A 21,863-nucleotide genomic window follows, 5' to 3' on the forward strand; every position below is an offset into this window, starting at 1 on the left:
TTCCTACCCCAATTCGAATCTCAATTTGTTCTTCTACCTCCATCACATGTTAATTGTGCTAATTGATTTACGTTGTTGGTTCTATATTAGTATGAGTTAATAAATATATGATGATTAAATTCCTCCAATCAAATTTTCATGGATGATAGGTAACTTAAGTTTTGTTTATTTTTGTAATTCTACTTTCATGTTAAATGTATTTAATCAATTTATGATGTAGGTATAATATATGATGTCATATAAATTTATTTTTAACAATTTTTTAGAAAAGTGGTTAGATCTTTATGTCACGTCTCGGCTCGGACCCCCACCATATCCCGGGCTCGACTCTACCGTAGCACGATATTATCCGCTTTGGGCCCCGACCACTCCCTCACTGTTTTGTTTATGGGAACTCACATGAGAACTTCCTAGTGGGTCACTCATCATGGGATTGCTCTCGCGCGAACTCGCTTAACTTCAGAGTTTCGATGGAACCTGAAGCCAGTGAGCTCCCAAAATGCCTCGTGCTAATTAGAGGTGGTCATGTACATATAAGACTTACAGGATCCTCACCCCTGGGCCCAAAAGGCCTCGTACTAATTAGAGGTCGGCATGTACATATAAGACTTACATGATACTCACCCCTGGGGCCAAAAGGCCTCGTGCTAATTAGAGGTGGGCATGTACATATAAGACTTACGGGATCCTCACCCCTAGGCGATGTGTAATCTTACAATCCACCCCTTAGGGGCTCGACGTTCTCGTCGGCACGCTTCGGGCTAGAGATTGGCTATGATACCAAATTGTCACATCTCGCCCTGGGCTCCGACCACATCCCGGGCTCGACTCCACTATAGCACAATATTGTCCGCTTTGGGCCCTGACCACGCCCTCACGGTTTTTTTTCTTTAACTCACTCGAGCAGAACTTCCCAGTAGGTCACCCATCTTGGGAATGCTCTGGCCCATTCTCGCTTAACTTCGGAGTTCCTACGGAACCCGAAGTTAGTGAGTTCCCAAAAGGTCTCGTGCTAGGTAGAGATGAGAATATACATATAAGGCTTACATGATCCACTTTCCTGGGCAATGTGAGATGTAACAATTCACCCCCCTTAGAGGCTCGACGTCCTAGTCGGCACACTTCCGACCAGGAATTGGCTCTGATACCAAATTGTCACATCCCGGCCCGGGCCCCCACCACATTCTGGGCTTAACTCCACCGTAGCACGATATTGTCCACTTTGGGCCCCGACCACGCCTTCATGGTTTTATTTCTGGGAACTCACACGAGAACTTCACAGTGAGTCACCCATCTTGGGATTGCTCTCGTGCGAACTCGTTTAACTTCAGAGTTCCAATGGAATCCGAAGCCAGTGAGCTCTCAAAATGTCTCGTGCTAATTGGAGGTGGACATGTACATATAAGGCTTATAGGATTATCACCCCTGGACGATGTGGGATCTTACATTTATATTTAAATATTTAAATTAAAAATATGAATAAAAATGTCTAAATCAAGAAATTTATTTAAAGTAGAAAAATATCACACCTGGCTATATCTAATAACAACTCAAAATTTTTCGACCCAAATCAAAGTTACCCCAAACCTTATGCCAACCAGCAAGCAGACCTAAACATTTGTAGAAACCTTCTAGATGCTCATGCATCACCACCATTAGCTGAAGATCGAATTCCTCAGCTTCTTCTCGAATGCCCATTAAGAAAGTCCTGTTTTATATCAATGAAATCAATAGTACCGTCTTCAAACTCTAGAAATTCAATAAGTATATCTCATTCCGACCCTGAGACTGATCTAATATTAGCACATTAACGAAAATAAAATATCATGCAAGGACAAAGTAAAACGAGAATCGAGTTCTATTGGCAAAGTAACAGTTTTTGAATTTCAGCAATAAAATGGGAAAACAATTGAGTTTCAAGGGATAGAAAAAAATAAGTTAAAGATATAAGTAATGTTAGGTAGATTATATTTGTAAATTAAATAATGTGACACCAATAAAAAATAAACACGTTAACACTTAAAATAATAATATGTTAGTAGATTTTCATGTCATTTAATTAAAAAAATTTATTTACAAAATTAGTCCGATTATTAAAAAATATTCAGGCCCTTTATGCAAAGGGGTCCCTGTTTTTCTTTTGTTCAAAAAATAGGGATTAGGTGTGGAGCTCACTCCACATTGAACTTCAACGATCCAAACCGTCTATTTTGTAAGTCTCGATTCATAGATCATCCTTACAAAAATTCAATTCAATCCGAAACCATTTCCTATTTAATTATCAAGATAAAATTTCATTATTTCTTATATAACAAAATACTCGTTAATTTCTTTGAACCTAATTATCTTAAACATTTCCGATTTAGCTAATATTTTACAAGGATAATTTATAAAGTACAATTTGAAAAATAAACGATTCGGATCGTTAAAGTTCGATGTAGTGCCCAAATCATTTTTATAAAAAAATGGAATTCCTTCCCTTAAAGATTTTCCAAAAAATATTATCTTCCCTTGGAAAAATCCCAACTCAGACAAACTCTACACTCGTCCCTTCAATTCAATTTCCATTTCCATCAGTCCCTCACAAAGTGAAAAATGGAGGTGACGTCGGTACAGGGCGTCGCCGGCGGTGTCCAGCACGTCCTCTGCGGCCCCTCCTCGCCCATTTCTTCTCTATCCATTCTCTCTCCGACTCCATGGAGGAGCGCAAGAGCCAAGAATTCTCATCTCTGTTGTGCCACAACTCTTGTGGGGGAGGCTCCCAACAATGGCAGTAACAGGGTCCCGAAGCGTCACTCCAAGCACTACTTAGCCAGACAGTCTGCAATTGTTCAAGTCCAAGACTCCTCCGACTTGGGCTCCGCTCTCACAAGGTCCTTCTCTGCAATTTTCTTTTCGATAAGTTCATTTTTTGCCCCATTTCTGCACATTTATTTTCTTGAGTTCTTTTGTTTTTCCAAGTGAATGATGACTGAATTAGTATCCGGGTTTTTAGTCCGTAGCGAAATTTGACCGTTACATTGTTTTGTTTGAATTGCAAGTAATGGAGTGAATTGGGTGTTATGATATCCTGTATTTTGTTTCATCCTTGTCTTTTTTCTATATGTTTACAGTTTTTGTTTCATGAGCTAAGTTTTTTCAATTGAAACTCGAAATGGGTTTTGTAAAAAGGGGCTGCATTGTGCTGTTCCATTATCTGTTTTTGGTTCTCTTTGATGCTTGTGCTGTATGGAATGAAGTGTTTATCTTTTTGTTTTCTCGAAAATAATTTACTTTTTCATTTTTCATCTGACATCATTCAGATTATACTTAGCCAGTGTTATGGAGACCGTATACTATAAAGGTCGTACCCAGTGCACAAGGCTCCCGCTTTACGCAGGGTCTGGGAGAGGTGAATGTCGGCTAGCCTTACCCCCATTTATGGAGAGGCTGCTCCCAAGTCTCGAACCCGAGACCTACCGCTCATGGGCGAAGGCACTTGCCATCGCACCAAGTGCGACCTCTATGATATGTTAATTTTCCCCAAATGATATGTTAATTTTCATGTTCATGTTCATGTCATCCAATTTTTATTTTTCATCTTTACCGTTGCATTTTGTTTCTTAATAATGCTACTGGGATTATCTGCATTCTTTGATTTATTTTATTTTAGATTTGTTCGCAATACTGAAATATCTTTTTTTTTTGTGATTGTGTAACTTGATTCCTTCGATCATGAAGTAATCTTTTTGAACTGTGAATCACCTATTCTGGTTATGCAGAGTAACTGACATTAATTTCCCCCCTCAGATTAGGTGGGAGTTTGACGGTTCAAGACTTGAATGCCATTATACGCCATTTGGGGACGAAGAAAAGATGGCATGATCTTTCCCAGGTGCTATGACTTTGAAAATCTAAATGTTACTATTATAATTATTATATTTTGTTAGTGAATATTTTATATTTGGTGCAACCTGTTTTATTTATTTCTGTTTAACATTTAATATTTATTTAACACCAATATCAGATTGCAAAAGCCTTCCGGACTTCTTTTTGGTTTCATGATTTCTTGCAAGTAATGTATGCTGTTTTAGTGTACTTGTCTGTGTTGCTAAGCTTTTCGATCATGCAGTTTATATTCAGTTTTCATTCCTTATGTCTCCAATAGTGTGCTAAGAAGTAGTGTGCTAAGAAAAAGCATGTTGGTGGTTTTCCTCTCACTCCCTCTCTCCAGTCGTGTGTACATGCTCCTGTTAACAAAACATATATGTTGTTGTCCTTTTTGTCTTTGAATGTTGTACCCAAAATTATTGAGTTTCTCTTTCCAGTTTTTGATATTAGAATAAATTTGCAATTGTTACAGCTCTTTGAATGGATGCTACAGAATGAAAAAGTCAGTGCATCATCCTATAGCAGCTATATAAAGTTCATGGGAAAGAGCCTCAATCCTGTAAAAGCACTAGAAATATACAATAACATTCAAGATGAATCAACCAAAAAGAATGTTCACATATGCAATTCTGTTCTTGGTAGTCTGATCAGGAGTGGCAAGTTTGATGTCAGCTTTAAGTTATTTGACCAGATGAAGCAGAATGGTTTAACGCCAGATGCTGTCACATATAGTACGGTATGCATTTCAATGTATCATGCAATGTTGGTTTCCTTGGCATTTCAAACAAAAGTTTTTTCTTACAAAATGATAACATACAGAGGATATGCGCTGAATCTTTGATCAAGGAGTGAATTCAATGATAAGAATTGAAAATTAAAATACTGTTTTACTGGGAAATCATAATTGTCCTTGGCTGACGATGCTACGTAAAAATGAAAATTATTAAAACAAGAGAACTGTTTGTGGATAAGGAGTTCTCATCCAAAATTGCATTCCGTAAGAATAACATTAACACATAGTGATTGTGATTATGATTCATTTTAACTAATTTCCCAGTGGCTTGTTCTTTGTGGCCTCACTTACTTAAAGAGAAATGCTTATGTTGTGCTATTCCAGAGTCCTGCAGACTGCAGTGCATTACGCAAGGAATTTATTTTTGGTAGAGATGTCTGGAGAGATGTGTTGGGATGGAAATTTTCTGGGTTTAATGAATTGGAAGCAATACAGGGGTTCTTTGAGAATGTGCTTGGGAAGGAGATGGAGCATTTATGGGATAGGGTGTGTTTTTGGGGTTTTTTTTATTGTGGGCAGATGTAACTTCAAAGTTTAGAGAGCTATCCTTTATTGTATCAGATTTGACAACATTTATTAGGTAGTTTTCTGGAAATGATGTGGTTGTCTTGATGCAACTTCTTTAGGATGGAATTGTTGATGTAGATTCCTTATTTATTTGTTCCCTGAAGTGGATTTCTTGTTCGCTACTTTTGGACTGCCTTTTTTTTCTTTTACCGTTAATGAATAGGTCTGTTCCTGACAAAAAAAGTATCATTAAAACTCAAAATATAAACTAGCAGTTATCATAAATGAATGAAATATAAAAAATCTAACAACTTAATAACTTATACAATACATGTTAATTTTCGGAATAGCTCTTTGTTTCTTCAAGTGAAATTGTTATATGATTTACTAGTATATTGTGTAAGACGAAAGTATAAAAGCTTTCCCAGTGACATTTCCTAATTCCTACTTTATATGAAGTACACTTATTAATAAATTTTCTAAGAGAAACTTGAAAGATTGTGAGCTGTCATGATTAACATATGACTACATTAATTTCATAAACGAAATAAGAAACGTCTAATGCCAGCTAGCAACAATACATGTTAATTTTCTGAACATCCGTTTGTTTTTCTGATAAGTAAAACCTGTTCAATACTAAATTGCTTATTCATATGTTTGACCTGCATTACTATTAATCTACTATTATCTTAGCTGCTTGCAGGTTGCAGCAAACTCAAAAATGGTTATAATAAGGCATTAGAATTTGTTCAAGAATTGCAGCGTAATGAGCTGCAGATGGACAGTGTAATTTATGGTACACTTTTAGCTGTCTGTGCATCTAATAATAAATTGGAGGAAGCAGAAGGTTATTTTAAGAAGATGAAGGATGAGGGTCATTCACCAAATGTCTACCACTACAGCTCTTTGCTTAATGCGTACTCTATGAGAGGGAACTACAAGGAGGCTGATGTTTTGGTTCAAGATATGAAATCTGCAGGGTTAGTACCAAATAAGGTTTGTTCATGTTTAACTGCTATACATGATTACCTCATTCCAAAGTTCATTAGTTACTTCTATCACTGATATCTCTTGTTGTAAGAGTTCTACACTAAAGGATGTAAGAATAGATCATATAACACATACGCATGGTTTGAGATGGCTACATTTTGGTTGCACCAAATACAGAATAAGGTCCAATCTTGATCACTAAAAGTCTTACTCCGAAAAAGCAGTACCCTGATTGACAATGTTACAGGTCTTAATCTTTTTGGTTCTAGCTGGAAATGAGTGTGCATAGTAGATTATAGTAACTCATTCACTCTGTTACTTCGTATTGCAACTTCACGATTTTATGTAAAAATTCTTCCTATAAAAAAATTATACATGAAAATTTTGATTAATCACTCATCAGTCTACAATTTTGTCTTCACCTACGTACTCTTCATTTGGTCTTCATGCTTCTCAACATATTGGATATTTAGTATTAGCTTGCAGATCTGTAAATGCTTGGTTGGTAAAGATAAAATAAGAGTTGTACTTATTTTATGCAAAGGTGCAAGCTTAGAACTTCTTATTCTTTGCTTAATTTTTGTGTACTTCAAAGATTTTAGTGATAATATCTTCTCCTACTGCAAGTGCTCGCAGGTTATTTTGACAACTTTATTGAAGGTTTATGTCAGAGGGGGGCTGTTTGAAAAATCAAGAGAACTATTAGGTGAACTGGAAGCTTTGGGTTATGCTGAAGACGAGGTACACGAGTACTTTTCATCTAACTCATTAGTTTAAAAAGCCAAGATGTTGTCAGTTTGCCCTGCTATGGTTTTCTCTATGGAAAATAAGTGCTTTAGAGCCAAATAGAGTAGCTTATAGAATGTCAATATTATTTAATTTGCACCAGATAATCTAATAAATTAAGTAAGAAACTCTCAAAAACAAATTCAGGGCAACAATGTGGTTTGACAATGAAATACCATAAATCGTTGTAGATACCATTTGTAAGGCTTTAATACCATAGATACAATTTATAGGGGTTTGATTTTGTAGTTACCATTTGAAACCTTTGTTTGCTTGCTTACACAGATAGTATTAACTTTTATCTGATTGATTTTATTCCCTCGAGTCATTCCCTTAAAGTAGGTCATGAAACATATTGAGTAAAATGCTTTGTGGTTTTCTCTTGGAATGAGCTTTCTGTGTCTTATCCTAACATCTTGTGCTTGCTGAATTGGTAAAAATATCTAGTAATGATTATTTTGTTTACACTAATGTGTTGTTTTCGTGTCACATACTGGACCCCTACAATCTGACAATCCAGCTATCATTTGTTACTTCTAGTTCTAGGAACTTGATTTATTTTCTTTTTGGTCTTGTAACATTTGTGGCTATGACTTATTTGTAGATGCCGTACTGTTTATTGATGGATGCCCTTGCGAAGGCTGGGCGAATACATGAAGCTAAGTTGGTTTTTCAAGAAATGAAGGAGAAGTCCGTCCGATCAGGTAAGTTTTATCAGAGACAAATTCTCAAACTTTTCTGTACTCAAAATATGCATATTATTGTATCATACACATGCTGCACTAAAAGCCTCAGGGGAAGCTGAATTATGCATTGTCTTCCAATGTTCAAAAGCATACGTGTAGGTTCTCAACCAAGCTATTAATGCTACAGGTCTTTACAAATGATATGCACAAGATAGGAGCTCTTAAGTTACCCTAAGTAACTTAAAACTTGTGCATGAATCCCTTTTCCAAAAAAATAAGTGACAGTCTGGGAAAAGTATAGATGTTTTTGGAGTTTTGGTAGATACTTGCACTGAACACTGTATTTCTTGTAGGATTTTTCTTACTAACAGAAGTTTAAGTTTCTATCTTTACAACTGAAATTGTTTTGATTATCTATTCTTGCACCTTGCAGATGGCTATTCTTACAGTATCATGATTTCCGCTTTCTGCCGAGGTGGGCTTCTGGAAGATGCAAAGCAGCTGGCAAAGGATTTTGAAGGAACCCATGATAGATATGATTTAGTTATGTTGAATACAATGATCTGTGCCTATTGCAGAGCAGGCGATATGGATAGTGTAATGGAAATGATGAGAAAAATGGATGAACTAAAAATCACTCCTGATTATAATACCTTTCATATCCTCATAAAATACTTCTGCAAGGAGAAGTTATACCTTCTTGCTTATCAGACCATGGAGGACATGCACAACAAGGGCCACCAACCAGATGAGGTATTCTTCCGAGATGCATCTATACTTGTTGAACTAAGTGAGTTTAGTTTCCGCAACTGTAGAAGTTTGCAGACTATCTCTTGTCAATTTACTTGCCTTTAAAAAGTATGAGTCAATGGAAACATATTGTACATTTTGTCATTTATGCAATTATTGATAGATCGAAGAAAAAGAAGTGCTCTTGAAATAACTAAAAACAAGTAGGGAAGAACTTTCATTATGCATAGGCTTCAGGGTTTGGGGCTTTGTTATTGTTGCTATTTTGTGTGAACACTAAATATTTACCTAAAAGAGTTTGCCTAAAACACACCTGTAAATGTTTGCCTTAAAGAGTCAAGCTTGAATTAATAGGGTTCTTTCCTAATAGTAGACTTCTAGTCTATTATGTAACTTTTATGCTTATCATATTAGTTTGTAAGTTTGCACTGCTTAGAGTTCTTTAAACAAGAAGCTTGAGGATGGGTGTGTTAAATGGTCAATACCTTTTTAGCTTGTTTGTTGCTGCCAATATGATACTGTTGTTTTATTTTTGAAATTAGTCTTAAAAATTTGAAGTTCCAATAAATTAAATCCTTTTAGGTATATATAATAATTTACAAATATTGAAATTGTTAAGAAAATTTTTGTATCATTTTTCATCATTATTACCACCACGCATCACTGACTGTATTGTGCAATGCCACTACAATCATAAAGCAGCACTATTTTAGCCATTAAGCGAGCATATATGGTATATTGGCATATTGCTTACGTACTAATGGACTGTTGGATCCAAAACCAACAAATTACTACGTTATGGACATTGAAGATGATCTGGATTTTGATTCATTGGCTAGTGAGGGTTTATCGCGATTCTGATCCTTGTCCATAAGTGTTTTCTTTGTATTTACGCACATTCATGATGCATAAAATACATGCACAAATACATACAAGGGGATTCTGAAACATCGTTTTTGTTTTCTTCAAAAGTAAAACATCAGAATGCTTTGTGGTGCAAAGAATATGCAAGAGCCTTGAGTTTTGAAATAGTGGTGGTATCTTATATTTCAGGAACTGTGTTCCTCCTTAATGTTTCTTCTTGGTAAGATAAGAGCATATTCAGAAGCATACTCTGTTTACAATATGCTGAGATATAGCAAGCGGACAATGTGCAAGGCCCTTCATGAGAAGATTCTGCACATTCTAGTAGCAGGACAGCTTCTCAGAGATGCTTATGTAGTAGTCAAGGTGAGCTATATAATTTGAAAGATACGTTTGTTCAATGCGTATCTTATGACTCTTGTAATTACTTTTTTCTTTTCTGGTCAGGACAATGCAGGGTTAATTTCTAAGCCTGCTATTAAAAAGTTTGCAACTGCCTTTATGAAGTTGGGAAACATCAACTTGATAAATGATGTTTTGAAGGCGGTTGATGCTTCTGGCTGTAAGATAGATCAGGTAAACTATCATGGGTGTTAATAAATTTCTTCAGAAATTTTATACTTTTATCCATAAGCAACTTGCTTCAGACTATTATGAGATACCAGGTGGTCATGGAAGTATGCGGGAGTCATCAAGCCCTGTCTCTTTCCTTTCGGGAAGGGAGTGATTTTATGGTGGATTTTATTCCATCTACTGTTTTGGATCTACCTATTTTTTATTTGTTAGTATATAATAAGTGAGGACAATATTCCTTAAAGAGAGAAATAGTGAACACCCAGTAGACGGGCGGGGTAACAATGGGTGCACCAAGTTGTGGGGAAAATGTACATAAGCAATGAAATCTGCAATGGATATAAAATCCTCAACGGAAGCTTTACACCTCTTCTGTTTCAGATTTTACCTTTTGAAGTCATTGCTTAGTTTCATTCCTTCATTGCACAGGGACTATTTCAGATGGCCATATCTCGCTATGTTTCACTCCCTGAGAAGAAGGACATGCTTTTTCAAATGCTACAGTGGATGCCAGGACAAGGTTATGTTGCTGATTCAGCTACAAGAAACGTGATACTGAAAAACTCTCACTTGTTTGGTCGCCAACAGATTGCGGAGATACTCTCAAAGCAGCATATGATTTCAAAAGCTTCAAAATCTCGCGAGAAGGAGAAAAGAGTTTGAAATCTGTGGAAATACCAGGTATATTCCATCCTAGCTCAACACTTTGTGAAGTGCAATATGCTGGTTGATGTCTGGTTGAGGTCGAAGCTTGCTTGCTAGTATAAGTAGTCTTCACATATGTGAGCCCCAGCTTCTTTGACTCGTTTTGGCTGACCCCTTGTACAGTGAGAATTGGATTAGGTTTATCATATAACCTTTCATGCATGTAATCGGATTCTGTAATTCAATCATAATTCTTTGGCTATATAAATTTACGCAATCTTTCTTAGCGGCAATTAGTAAGGCTTTGACTACTGAATAGAGTAAGAACCAACCAATTTTCCCTAGTAGTAAAGCTTTGACTATCTACCATGCCGTCAACCACTGGCCTTCCACCAGCATCTATACAGAAACGCTGAAGAGGCCTATTGAAATTCGGCGCATAAGTTAACTTCTGCCTTGGTAAAAACAATAGTTTCTTGCGGATCACTGACCATCCATATGGACCATATCGCAGCTGCTTGGAATATGGTAGGACAAGTGGCCCCAAGTTGGATGTGTTAGTTCTTAAAGCTTTGGTGGCCGCATGTACAAGAGCCCTTGAAACCTCTGCAAGTCCAGCTTCATCTGGTTGCTGGAAGACAGATTGGTATGCTTCGTCATTCGAACAAATGTGTGTTCGGACAAGATGCTGGAGCTTGTACTTGGCTGTTTTCTTGTCCTGCTTCCTATTGTATGTCAGTTAAATGTGACAATTATCTCAAATAAACTAGTTACAATTTTAATAGAAAATATGATTTTGCTCTCTGAAACTCAATTATCTTTACCTAAAACTCGACGTATATTGTTTATTTCAAATGTATGCAGTTTAATAGATGAGGATCTTCATGGTGAAGTTGCAAGTCATTTGATAAATAAATTGCAAATGACATGCTCATAACTTTCCATAAGAATTCACACTTTGGGGGCAAAGATGGGGAGTTCAGAGTGATAAAATGGGCGGGGTTTATTTTAAGTGGGCTCAATCTCATGCAGGCTTAAAGGCCCAAAACTAGGAAACCAAAAACCAAGAAGCCCATCGTTTCAATTAAGTAAGAAGCCCGCCACTCAGTATTACGATTTGGTAGTATTTCTCTTCATATGTAAGTGAGAAGATTTAGGTTCGAATCTCGTAGATGACAAATTCGATACCAAATTAAGTTGCTCATTGTGTGGTTTAGCCGAACATTTCATTCTGTCTAGTGTAAAATATATCATTATACTTAAAAAAAAGAGTAAACTGTCAGTTTACCCCCTGAACTTTCACCTCATTTTCGATTTCCCCCCTGAACTTTTATATTGGAAAATTAAGGACTCAAACTAATTTTTTTAGCCAATTTGCCCCCTACCGTTAGTTTTTCATATATTCCATCCATATTTATGTTAAGTGAGACTTTGTGCACAACATGTGAGGGTAGTTAAGTCATTTCATTTTTAAAATGATTAAAAAATTGAAGATAAAAAAAAAACAAAACTTTCCCTCTATATTTTCCCGCTAATTCCTATCCTCGATTTTATGTTTTCCCTCTCATTCCTATGCATGAGAAATGACATATGAGATTATTGTCTACCATTTTTATTTTCTCTAACAAATTAATAATTTGACAAATGCTAATGGTACTATTGTCTCCAAAGCAGTGCATTAATATAAGAAACCCTAGTCTTTTTTATGGACATGTTTCTTATATTAATGTACTGCTTTGGAGACAATAACACCATGGGCATTTGCCAAATATTAATTTGTTAGAGAAAAATGGTAGTACATGCTTCAAGAAAAAGATTAACTTAGCTACTTATGAAGACAATAACACCATATGTCATTTCTCATGCATAGGACTAAGAGGGAAAAATAAAATTGAGGATAGGAATTAGCGGGAAAAAATAGAGGGAAAATTTTTATTATTATTTATTTTCAGTTTTTAATCATTTTTAAAAGTGAAATGACTTAACTATCCTCACATGTTGTGCACATGGTCTTACTTAACGGAAATATGGATGGAATATATGAAAAACTAACGGTAGGGCGCAAATTGGCTAAAAAAATTAGTTTGAATCCTTAATTTTCCAAAAGAAAATTCAGGGGGAAGTCGAAAGTGAGGTGAAAGTTCAAGGGTAAAGTTTACCCTAAAAAAAAAAAAAAAAAAAAAAAAAAACGTAAGAAGCCTGGCACACAACTATTCCTCCTCCTTCTCTCTCTCGCTCTCTGTTCGCTGGGCTGCCGCGACCGGTCCACCACCACTCCAAAGCACGAGGCGACTCCATATCCGCCTCCACAATCTCACCTCCACCTACTTCCTCTCTCATTATCGACGCCGTATCCAAGCTTCATCGTAACAGAGCTTCGAGAAAAAGGTAAGTCGGACAACTAATTTTTTTTTTAAATTTTTTTATGAAATGATATAATGTTAGGGTTGTTGTGATTAGAAATTTTTGTATGTATTTAACAAAATTTCGACTCATTATTTGTTTCAATTGTTGGTATAAATTTCTGATTGAAATGATTTATGAATGCGTGGCAGATGGCACTGAGAGGAGTGTGGCAATTGCAAAATCCAAACTTATGGGATTTTCACATAGAAACCCTCGATACAATTACACTTTATAGAAATACACTTTGAAGTTCGAACCCAATATTTTAGAAAAGCACTCTTCTTATAAGAGCAAATCCAGCATCAAAGCCTTCTAGGATAACTTCCTAAATAGTCTTTAATAAACAGGAACTATCTTTAATGAACAGTAATTACTTTTTGCATCTCTACCTGTAACTGAATAGTCATGTCAATAGGTGATAAAATATTAGTATTTTTTATTTTATAAAATAATACAAAATAATTTTATTTGTAATTTCGGATAAGATTTTTAATCGTTTTCATTGTCTCATGTGTCATTATCCGAAAAGACAATTTTTCGTGATAGATTTCGATAAGATTTTTATCTAATACAGTCTTGCCACGTGTCGTTACATTTTCAGAATCGTTGAGGATAAATTTCTGATAAGATTTTTGATCAATCACGTCACGTCACGTGTGACAATATGTTTACAATATTTGAGAAAAGATTTTGATCAGATTTTTAACGAATGACGACATGCCACGTGACATTATCTACATCCTAATTTTGTCTTTCTCCTCCATATAACCCACCATCCATCCTAAGAAATCACACATCAAAATCAAAATCTCTATCATTAATCATAGTTTCTGCTTCCTTCTTACAATGTCTTCTTCGAGGATGTTGTGGGAAATCGACGAGCAAGAGAAATAATTGTTTAAATAAGGGGAAGAATTGTTTCAGTATGCAAACAGACTAAGAAACCAACTGGGGAGAAAAGTGGTGAAACTGAAGACTTAGACATGTAACCAAACATCCTAGCGTGCAAGGTACGTGGACAACAGATACGAAGTTTTGAGGCACAATGAAACAATTTGCATCGCAAGCAGTTTCTTCCGGTGTGTTTCTGAGCAGTTTAGTTTAATGTAACCAAAAATACAGCTCCTAGTTTGTGGGCTATAGTTCCGAATTGGCAGTCGAGTCGATTGTTTACTTTAGCAGTTTGTTTACTATGAATAGGGTATTCTGTTTCTCGTCAAATAACTTAAACCTCAGAAGATGCTCTATGAGATTATGATATCATCTTGCTTTACCCTAATGCCATTGTTTACCCTATCCGGCATTTGAGTCAACAAAATCGTTAATAGCTGACGTGACATGGGCATTATTGTGAAGTTCAAGTTTAAAGAGGTGTGGGTTGTATTCTTTTAAGTTTTTATCTTCGGTTAGTTTTGATCTTTTAATTGTGATTAATTTCTACTATAATGTCCATGGCACGTTAGTACATGCCCATTTTGTATACAGATTTGTCGGAATAAGGTAAAGTGGGACACAAACAAGAGCGTAGATGATAGTGAGACACAATGGAGTGTACGGGGTAATGTGGGACTAAATAACATTGTTGTAAAAATCTCCGCCTAGCACCGCTTAAGTCCGGTTTAGGCGCTAGGCGGCTGGCCGCCCTCCTATTAATGCCTAGGCGTTAGAAAATTAAGAAAAAATGTCTAGACCTGCTGAGACGCTTGCCTAGACCGCCTAGATTGCGACTCTCTTAAATAAAAAATAAATAACTTTCATTTTGCATTTTATTTTTTATAAAAAATTGTAAGAGATTTGTTGCATACTTAAATGAATACACATTATATCCTTATTCGTTATGTTTTCATTATGTTTCAATACTTCATAATATATATGTCATTCTATTTTGTAATTTATAATGAAATTATATAGATTTTAAGTATAAGTAGACACTTATTTACACGAAATATAATATATTTATTTAAATTCGCCAAGTCTAACTAGGCGTTAGGCCCTAACTCACTACATGACTAGCGTCTAACATCTTTTGGAACCTTGTTGAATAAGTCTAAAAAATGTCTTACGAGAAAAAACCCTGGTGAATTTCGAAGTACTATTCTCCCAAACATTTTATTTCCTCTCATTCAACATTCCAATATTTACTCTTGCACCAACAGTGGATTAATCTTGTAGGGCTGTCCCCGACTCCCTGTCCTTATTTTGGAGAGATTTCTCAGTATGATCGGTACACGGGATGATGTATTGCATGTCACTAAACAAATAGTGGGATATGTGTGTTAAAAAGTGAATAACTTAAAAAATAAAAGTTCTCATCATTTCTATTAAAACACGTAATGTATCATTTGTGTTCCTGTTACAATTAAAAATTTCTTCTTATTTTGAGGTTATGAATAAATTTTTTTTTTCTGAAATCTTATTGGGCTGTCCCCGACTCCCTGTCCTTATTTTGAGGTTATGAATACAATTTTTTTTCTTTTTTTTTCCAGGAAAAAAAAAATCTCCACGGATCTTACTCTGTGTTCTGTCTTACTTTACTCCTTGCTCTCTTCTTTTGTGGCCCAGTTTATCCAATTCTGAAACAGATTCTCTTCGGATTTTTTTCTCTTAATCCACCAAGTTCGGAGATTCAGGCCATTGAAATTTGATTAAACGACTAAAATTATTATAACTTTTAAAATGGGCATCTGTTTGTAGTTGTTGGATCAAATTTCAATGATCCGGATCCCCGAACTTGATGGATTAGGAGGAAGGAATCTGGAGATGATCCCTTTCCTTCTGTCAACTGAGGTTAGATCTGTCTATACTTTCTTTGGGGCCCATTTTACCCTATTCCATCAATTGAGGTCATCTCCAACCAAAGGGTCCAGAGGCCCAGATGGTCGAAAATAACCCTAAAACCGTTTCAAGAGCCATTATTTTTGAATTTTTTTTTTTGGGCCAAAAGTTTAAAAAGAATATTTAATTAAGACCCAGAAAGGTGATTGGTTTTATGTGGGGATGTTTTTTATAAGCGTTTGCTTGCTCAATTCTCGGTAAATGTGCATTTATACATGTAACTATCTCAAACTAAGTTGTACTAGTAATTGGACACTTAAATTAAAAAATTAATTTAACATACAACTGTTAACCGTTGCAAGTAGACATGAAAGTGGCGCCAATTACTACGACGAAATAAGTGTTTTCACAATTTATTTTAAATATTTATTTATATTTCATTTAATTTAAGCTGTTGTAGTTTTTAAATTTAAATAATAAATTATGTTTGGCCCTATGGCCCTCGGTTGAATATGGTTTTTTTGTGACAACTAAAACAAGCCCTATGGCATTTTGGCCCTTGGTTGGAGATAATAAGAAATATGACCCTGCACTGTTCATTAAAATATTAATTTCTTACAGAGTCAGAAGGCTAAAATGAGCCATCTGGCACCAGTCTTCGGTTGGAGATAGCCTGAGGTTGGGCAAGCGTTGGCTTCGTTAATGTGGCAAGGACTCTCTGGTCTTTTTAATAGTAATACAAGAACAAGTTAAGAAAGTGTAGCATTTTTCTTCAATATTAGGTATTGAGCGATATGAAAAATGAACAGCTTAGACTAAAAATAGAAATATTAAACAATTATAGAAATAAAATCTAACGGCTAAAATAGTTATAGCACTTTATTACTACGTAATATTGAAGCTGGACCCGAAATGCTAAGTTATATTCTACTTGGGAGGTGACGAAACATAATGTTACAAACTTGGTAAAACAGAACATGTCATAAAAAATCACCTTTCTTTCATCCAATTTGAGCAAAAATACATGATATATGAGCACATATGCTCATACTCGCAGATGTTCTATGACGAGCTCAGAATTTTTTGGGCAACAAACGAAAAATCCCTCTTAAGGAACAAATCCACACTCGGATCCGAGTAAGGATGGTAACTGTAAAATCCCCCCGTCAAGCCTAAAACTCGAGTTCTTTGTAAACTGATCCTGTTGGACGCTTGATATGAATCACTCAGTCAGATATCATGCGTTCAATCAAGCGCCACTGGTAGCCTCACCAGCCTTTTTCTTCTCCCTTTTCTTCTTGTTTCGCAACGCATTCTTGCTCAAGGTCCTTCATTAAATTAGCACGAACAGCATTTCATGAGAATGTGAAAGTCCAATTCATTAAGGAAAGAGGAAACAAGAAAAATTATGTGAGTACTTACTCCGTAGGGCTCTCCCCAAACAGCTGCCGGTAAAAAATCATCGAAGCCATCAGCATCACATCAAGCAAATGGTTCATGATGACAAAAATTAATAAACCAATACAGATTGAAACAAATTTAGACAGATAGAAACCAATACAAATCATGTATACCTGAGCCTGAACAGCAGCGGCAGCCTTAGCGTGTGGGGGCCGATATGCAGCTGGCTTTTGTGCAGGAGGGTTGCTAGTGCTAGCTTTTACAGAAGTTTGAGAATTTTTTGACGTTTCTCCTGAAAAAATTTATCCAAGTTTTTCAGTGAACCACAAAACTTACAGGTAAAAATTCAACTCCACAATCAACTAAGTTTGAAAATTCTACACGAGAGCAACCTTGAGGTTTCGTTTCTACTACTTTTAATGACTCAATAGACTTGACAAGTTCAGCAATGTCACCGAATCTGTCTGGTGACTCCGGTTTCCAATCAACCTGAACAAATAGTTGGCGCCATGAAAGAAAAGAAAAGGTCAGTCAGGTGTGAGCAAAATAACAGAGTTGTATTTTAAGAGTACCCCCAATGGAGGCTAGATCCTCCTTGAGGATACCAAGTTTATAGACCAAGTAGGAAAATTCATCCCCAGTGGGGTGCAAAACTCACCTGGTACAACTTGTCAAACATCTTCTTGAAGAATAATGATCCGTTGTAGTGGAAAATCTTAATCCTTCAATGCAGAGAAAAAGAATATGAAATGGTTAACTGGTAAATAAGATTCTTTGAAGTAGAAACAGCAGACTAAGTATGCAATCGAACAGGCATGAAAGAATGTGCGCACACCACCAACATAATATGCAATAGATGAGTAAATATTCTCAGTCTGCCGTAGCCACTTTCTCAAATGAAACATTTCAAATTGATACAAATGTTAGAATAGACTTCTTTTTTGGGTCGGGAAGCTGATGGTAGTCTATAACATAAAGATGAACAAATTTTGTGCCCATAGATAGAAGAGTATGGTTACTATGGTATGATAATCACAACTTGGAAATTGATAATCTGTTAAAACACTAGCAAAATTCTAGATAGGCAAATGGTACAACTGTTTTAGTGCAGTTCAATGAAATGCAGTACTGTATACTTGGCCCTCTTTCAAACCCCAAAAATCCACGTAACAGTAAACTTACCCATTGTCAACTTGTAGTCTGGGAGCTGTTGTTGCAGTCATGAAATAACGTCCATCTGGAGACCATTCGCTTGTCACAGACAGTTCGGCTCTAGTTGCCCCAAGCTGTTTTTTATCTATATAGTCCCAAAATGCCTGTACGGTAAACAAAAGACAAATCGACTTGAGAAATCATAATGAACATATGATGTCTTTATCATCTTTGGCAGGCCAGAAAAAGGTGAAAACCAGTAAAAATATATGATGAATTTCTTGCATAAAATGTAAATATGGTGAGGACTGCTATCTCAAAAGTTCAAAACAGCAAACAGTACTAAATCAATAACATACCATATCACCAGGTAAGTTACCAAAGCCTGCCAAACACAGAACTGCAAACCAGATAATTAAGGCCACAAATATAGACTCTCAGTTTTGTCTCCTCTGAGAAAGAAATATAATTATCTTACGTTATACCGCATTACTTATTATATTCTCTTAAGTTATGACATGCTCCCAGGTTCTTGGTCACCTTTTCCACCCTTTCATTTGCTAGTTGTTTTCCATGTGTCTACAAGTTACTGAACTTACTCAAAACTAGCATATTACTAATGTTCTCAAGAAGTAAGTCACAATTGTCAAGGATACATTTTCCCTTTGGATTCCATCGGATAGTATTGTATGGGCCTGTTCCAAGCTCAAGAAGAGGATTGCACTTCTTGTCAAACACGGTAGCTTTTGCAGGCATGACTAATACCGTTGAAGGAACAAACAAACTCTGAGCATTTAAAAAAAGATTACAGTACTGGTAAGCTGAAAATAATAAACAAAATTACAATAAAGATGCACATAGAAATTAGCATTCAAACCCGAACAAAAGGAAATATGGCACTAAAACTTCTTGCTGTTAAAATAATTCTAAATAACCAGTATAGGTTGAATGAAATGTTTTTCAGAAAACGGGATGCAGAAGTAGAGCCCCTACTCAAAATATCTGCTAACATGTCCAGATAATGTTGATCCATCAAGAATAATTTAAACCCTAGAGTGAAATTCACCTCAATATTCTGATCACTAGAGTGCCCATGCAGATGCCTATGAATAAATATATGCTAAAAATTTTGATAGACATTATACACTCAATAGCGTGCTTAGTTTCGTCACAAACAATATGTATTAAACATTTTGACTCTTCAATAAATTTCCTGTTAAGTTGTCTCTTCGAGACAACTAAAAGGGAAATAAAAGGATACAGCCATAAACTACGGCAAATTCTGATCCAGAATGTGACCACTGAACATCATGAACAGGCCCTTCTTTACCTGCCAAATATTTAAGGATAATTAGGCTGCAGGCAGTTAAATACTAATTTTAATTTACTGTTGAAGTTGGAACATACGAAGAGGTACAAGTCCTTCATGGCTCCCATCTGTTGTTAAGTAATTGAGCTTTGATTCCCCATAGTAACTCTGATTGGTTTTATCAACATCTGACTGCACCAAAACTAAAAGCCCAGTTGAGCCATTGTTCCAGTTCAGTTGTACTGTTGAACATCGGAAGAAACTCCGTCGAGCAACAGGTTGACTCTGTGGATCTTTTCCACAAGCAAATATCTGGATACTGGCAGGAATCCCCTACATAAAGAAAGCTGAACTTAAAAGCTGAACCAAAAAGTGAATGATATTGCGACTATATCTGCTGCTAAATGAATGATATTGCGTCCATTGATGTGACAAATGTCACAAATCGAAGACACTGCATAATTTCACAGTTTCTTGATACTGCATCCTTCCATGTTTGATATGCTAAAAAGTTAAATACTCTGAATTGAAAGTAGTCTCTACAATGAAGTTATCGACCAAAGGGCATGAGCTTCTACCTTGGATTCTGGAACAAAAGCTGCCACATGGGAGCCGGGTGCCTTAGAAAGCTCAAGAGCAGCCACTCCAGGAACTCTTAGCCGATTTATAAATGCTTTAGAGAAATCCCCAACATCAAAAAATTGTATCTCATTTGTCGCCAGTCGACAAGCAACAGCTTCATCAAAGCTGAATTTAATTGAGGGCCTGAAGAGCATAGAATTTTACAATTAACACACATTTCACATGACAGCAAAAAGACATATATATCTAATACTATAACATGAATTATTAGACAATGTAAAACAATGAGCACCACACCATGTAGCTTTTGTCATGTTCTTTTGGTGTTGATGATAAACGGAATCACCAGTGTCCGTCCTCCATAAGGTGACATTCTTCTCCTGCGGTGTTGAGAATTTTTGGAATGTTTGAAGATACGTTCCACGTGGGGACAAGGCAGCTGCAAGAACATTTGGGATTTGGAAAGATCTGATCTCCCTGTAGCTGGTACAGTCATATATACTAATCACTGAATCAGATTTTATCACCATGAGCGTCGATCCATCTTCACTGAATTTGGTACTCGAGCAGGAAACGTTTTCAAGCTTGACACCGGGTTGCCCATTGCTAAACGGTGGCCCATTCCAGAGTGAGAATCCTTCTGGTCCTCGAACTGGGATAGAGGTGAAAGAAAAATAAGACATACAGGACACAGATAGCTACCTAGTACTAAATGAAACATATGATTTCAGTACCTAAGATATCCAAAAGCGGGGCAGGTTCCGCAGTTGCCATAGCAAGCTGATAGATGTATATGTCAAAGAGAGATTACCCTGTTGATGAAAGTTTCGAACAAGTGGTTTACAGGTTAGATTTATACAAACAATCTTGGCTTTTTACGCCAATGGAAGAATCCTTCTTAAATAATATAATTTTCTAGCAATGGATTGCCTTGGTAGTTAGGATCTTCCTCTTCAACCCAGTGTGGCGCTGATTCAAATACTCCCCCACCCCCAAACCCCACGGCCCCTTAGTGTAGCTTAGAGTGGTAAAATCGCTTGTAATAAAGAAAACAAATATAATTGTCCCAAATGAATAAAAACCAAAAGGATAAATCCCAAATCTTAAATAAATCTCCTTTCTGAATGTGATGCTACTCTCTACATTGTTCTTGTCCTCTAATTTAGCTCAATCTATCAAAAACAAAACACCAAAACTACTGACAAATCAACCAAACGCTAAGAACCCGAAAGCGCCACTTTATCATCATTTTTCTGCAACCAAAAGGCGCCTAATTCATCTTCAACATCTAGGGTTTATACATCGATACATATATATAGCGTTTATACATCGATATATATATACACATATATATTCCATTAACGAAAACAAAATAAGAAAATAGAACAACAGAAATTCACCTGCTATTGCTGCTGGGAAGAGACTACCAATTCCAATCCAAACACCTAAACCCAGCAAACCCACAGTTGAACAGTCGTACAGATACAGAGAGGGTCTTAGGAGAGCACTGAGCTTACATGCCTGGGGGTGGGGTGGCAAACATTTGGGCTTTTCCTTTTAGGCTTTCAAATTTTATTTGGCCCTCATAAACTATTACTTAGTAGCCCGGAATGCGTGTACTGTTTTTTTAAGCGGTGAGCGTTACTATCATTTTTAGAATAGAACGCACAAATGTCCTCTTTCATTGTATTTCTTAGGGCCATTGACTCAGGTTTTACATACCATTTGACTCGGGTCTAAAAATTCGTTGCCGTCTCATGTGATACCAGAGCTG

The 21,863-nt window shown here is 36.3% G+C and overlaps 2 protein-coding genes and 1 long non-coding RNA gene across 6 annotated transcripts; 2 read left to right on the forward strand and 1 right to left on the reverse strand.

Annotated features, from left to right (window-relative positions):
• Positions 1-2,461: 2,461 nt before the first annotated feature.
• LOC103402385 (pentatricopeptide repeat-containing protein At1g10910, chloroplastic) lies at positions 2,462-11,456 on the forward strand. Of its 4 annotated transcripts, XR_011576143.1 has the most exons (12): positions 2,462-2,873; positions 3,790-3,874; positions 4,343-4,606; positions 5,864-6,166; positions 6,797-6,901; positions 7,551-7,650; positions 8,066-8,385; positions 9,436-9,612; positions 9,694-9,822; positions 10,249-10,500; positions 10,979-11,194; positions 11,329-11,456. XR_011576143.1 is itself a non-coding variant. In XM_070813783.1 (11 exons), the coding sequence occupies exons 1-10, from the start codon at positions 2,596-2,598 to the stop codon at positions 10,480-10,482; spliced, it is 1,995 nt and encodes a 664-aa protein (XP_070669884.1). In that variant the 5' UTR covers positions 2,462-2,595; the 3' UTR covers positions 10,483-10,500; positions 11,329-11,456. The 4 variants fall into 4 exon arrangements, 3 of the variants coding, with proteins under 3 accessions (XP_070669884.1, XP_070669883.1, XP_017178825.3); XM_070813783.1 differs by lacking the exon at positions 10,979-11,194; XM_070813782.1 differs by lacking the exon at positions 11,329-11,456 and having other exon boundaries at positions 10,979-11,273.
• Positions 11,457-12,699: 1,243 nt separating this feature from the next.
• Positions 12,700-13,051, forward strand: LOC139192608 (uncharacterized). The gene is made up of 2 exons (XR_011576825.1): positions 12,700-12,852; positions 13,020-13,051. It is a non-coding gene; the product is annotated as an uncharacterized lncRNA (long non-coding RNA).
• Positions 13,052-16,607: 3,556 nt separating this feature from the next.
• LOC103402386 (uncharacterized) lies at positions 16,608-21,691 on the reverse strand. The gene is made up of 14 exons (XM_008341134.4): positions 21,490-21,691; positions 20,824-20,901; positions 20,387-20,741; positions 20,086-20,272; positions 19,606-19,840; positions 19,460-19,528; positions 18,855-18,956; positions 18,558-18,598; positions 18,229-18,362; positions 17,705-17,768; positions 17,439-17,535; positions 17,220-17,338; positions 17,068-17,090; positions 16,608-16,973 (listed from the first exon to the last, which is right to left on the reverse strand). The coding sequence occupies exons 2-14, from the start codon at positions 20,861-20,863 to the stop codon at positions 16,895-16,897; spliced, it is 1,545 nt and encodes a 514-aa protein (XP_008339356.2). The 5' UTR covers positions 20,864-20,901; positions 21,490-21,691; the 3' UTR covers positions 16,608-16,894.
• Positions 21,692-21,863: the final 172 nt, after the last annotated feature.

Source organism: Malus domestica, chromosome 15, assembly GCF_042453785.1.
Source record: "Malus domestica chromosome 15, GDT2T_hap1".
In the NCBI taxonomy this organism is placed as follows: Eukaryota; Viridiplantae; Streptophyta; class Magnoliopsida; order Rosales; family Rosaceae; genus Malus; species Malus domestica.

Excerpts from the sequence above, each read along its gene's own strand:
- LOC103402386 (XM_008341134.4), bottom strand. The coding sequence starts at position 20,863 with ATGGCAACTGCGGAACCTGCCCCGCTTTTGGATATCTTAG. Across the intron at positions 20,742-20,823 it reads CCCGCTTTTGGATATCTTAG|TTCGAGGACCAGAAGGATTC; the intron begins GTACTGAAATCA and ends CCTCTATCCCAG. Across the intron at positions 18,363-18,557 it reads GTAACTTACCTGGTGATATG|GCATTTTGGGACTATATAGA; the intron begins GTATGTTATTGA and ends TTTACCGTACAG.
- LOC103402385 (XM_070813783.1), top strand. The coding sequence starts at position 2,596 with ATGGAGGTGACGTCGGTACAGGGCGTCGCCGGCGGTGTCCAGCACGTC. Across the intron at positions 9,613-9,693 it reads ATGCTTATGTAGTAGTCAAG|GACAATGCAGGGTTAATTTC; the intron begins GTGAGCTATATA and ends TTTTCTGGTCAG. Across the intron at positions 9,823-10,248 it reads CTGGCTGTAAGATAGATCAG|GGACTATTTCAGATGGCCAT; the intron begins GTAAACTATCAT and ends TTCATTGCACAG.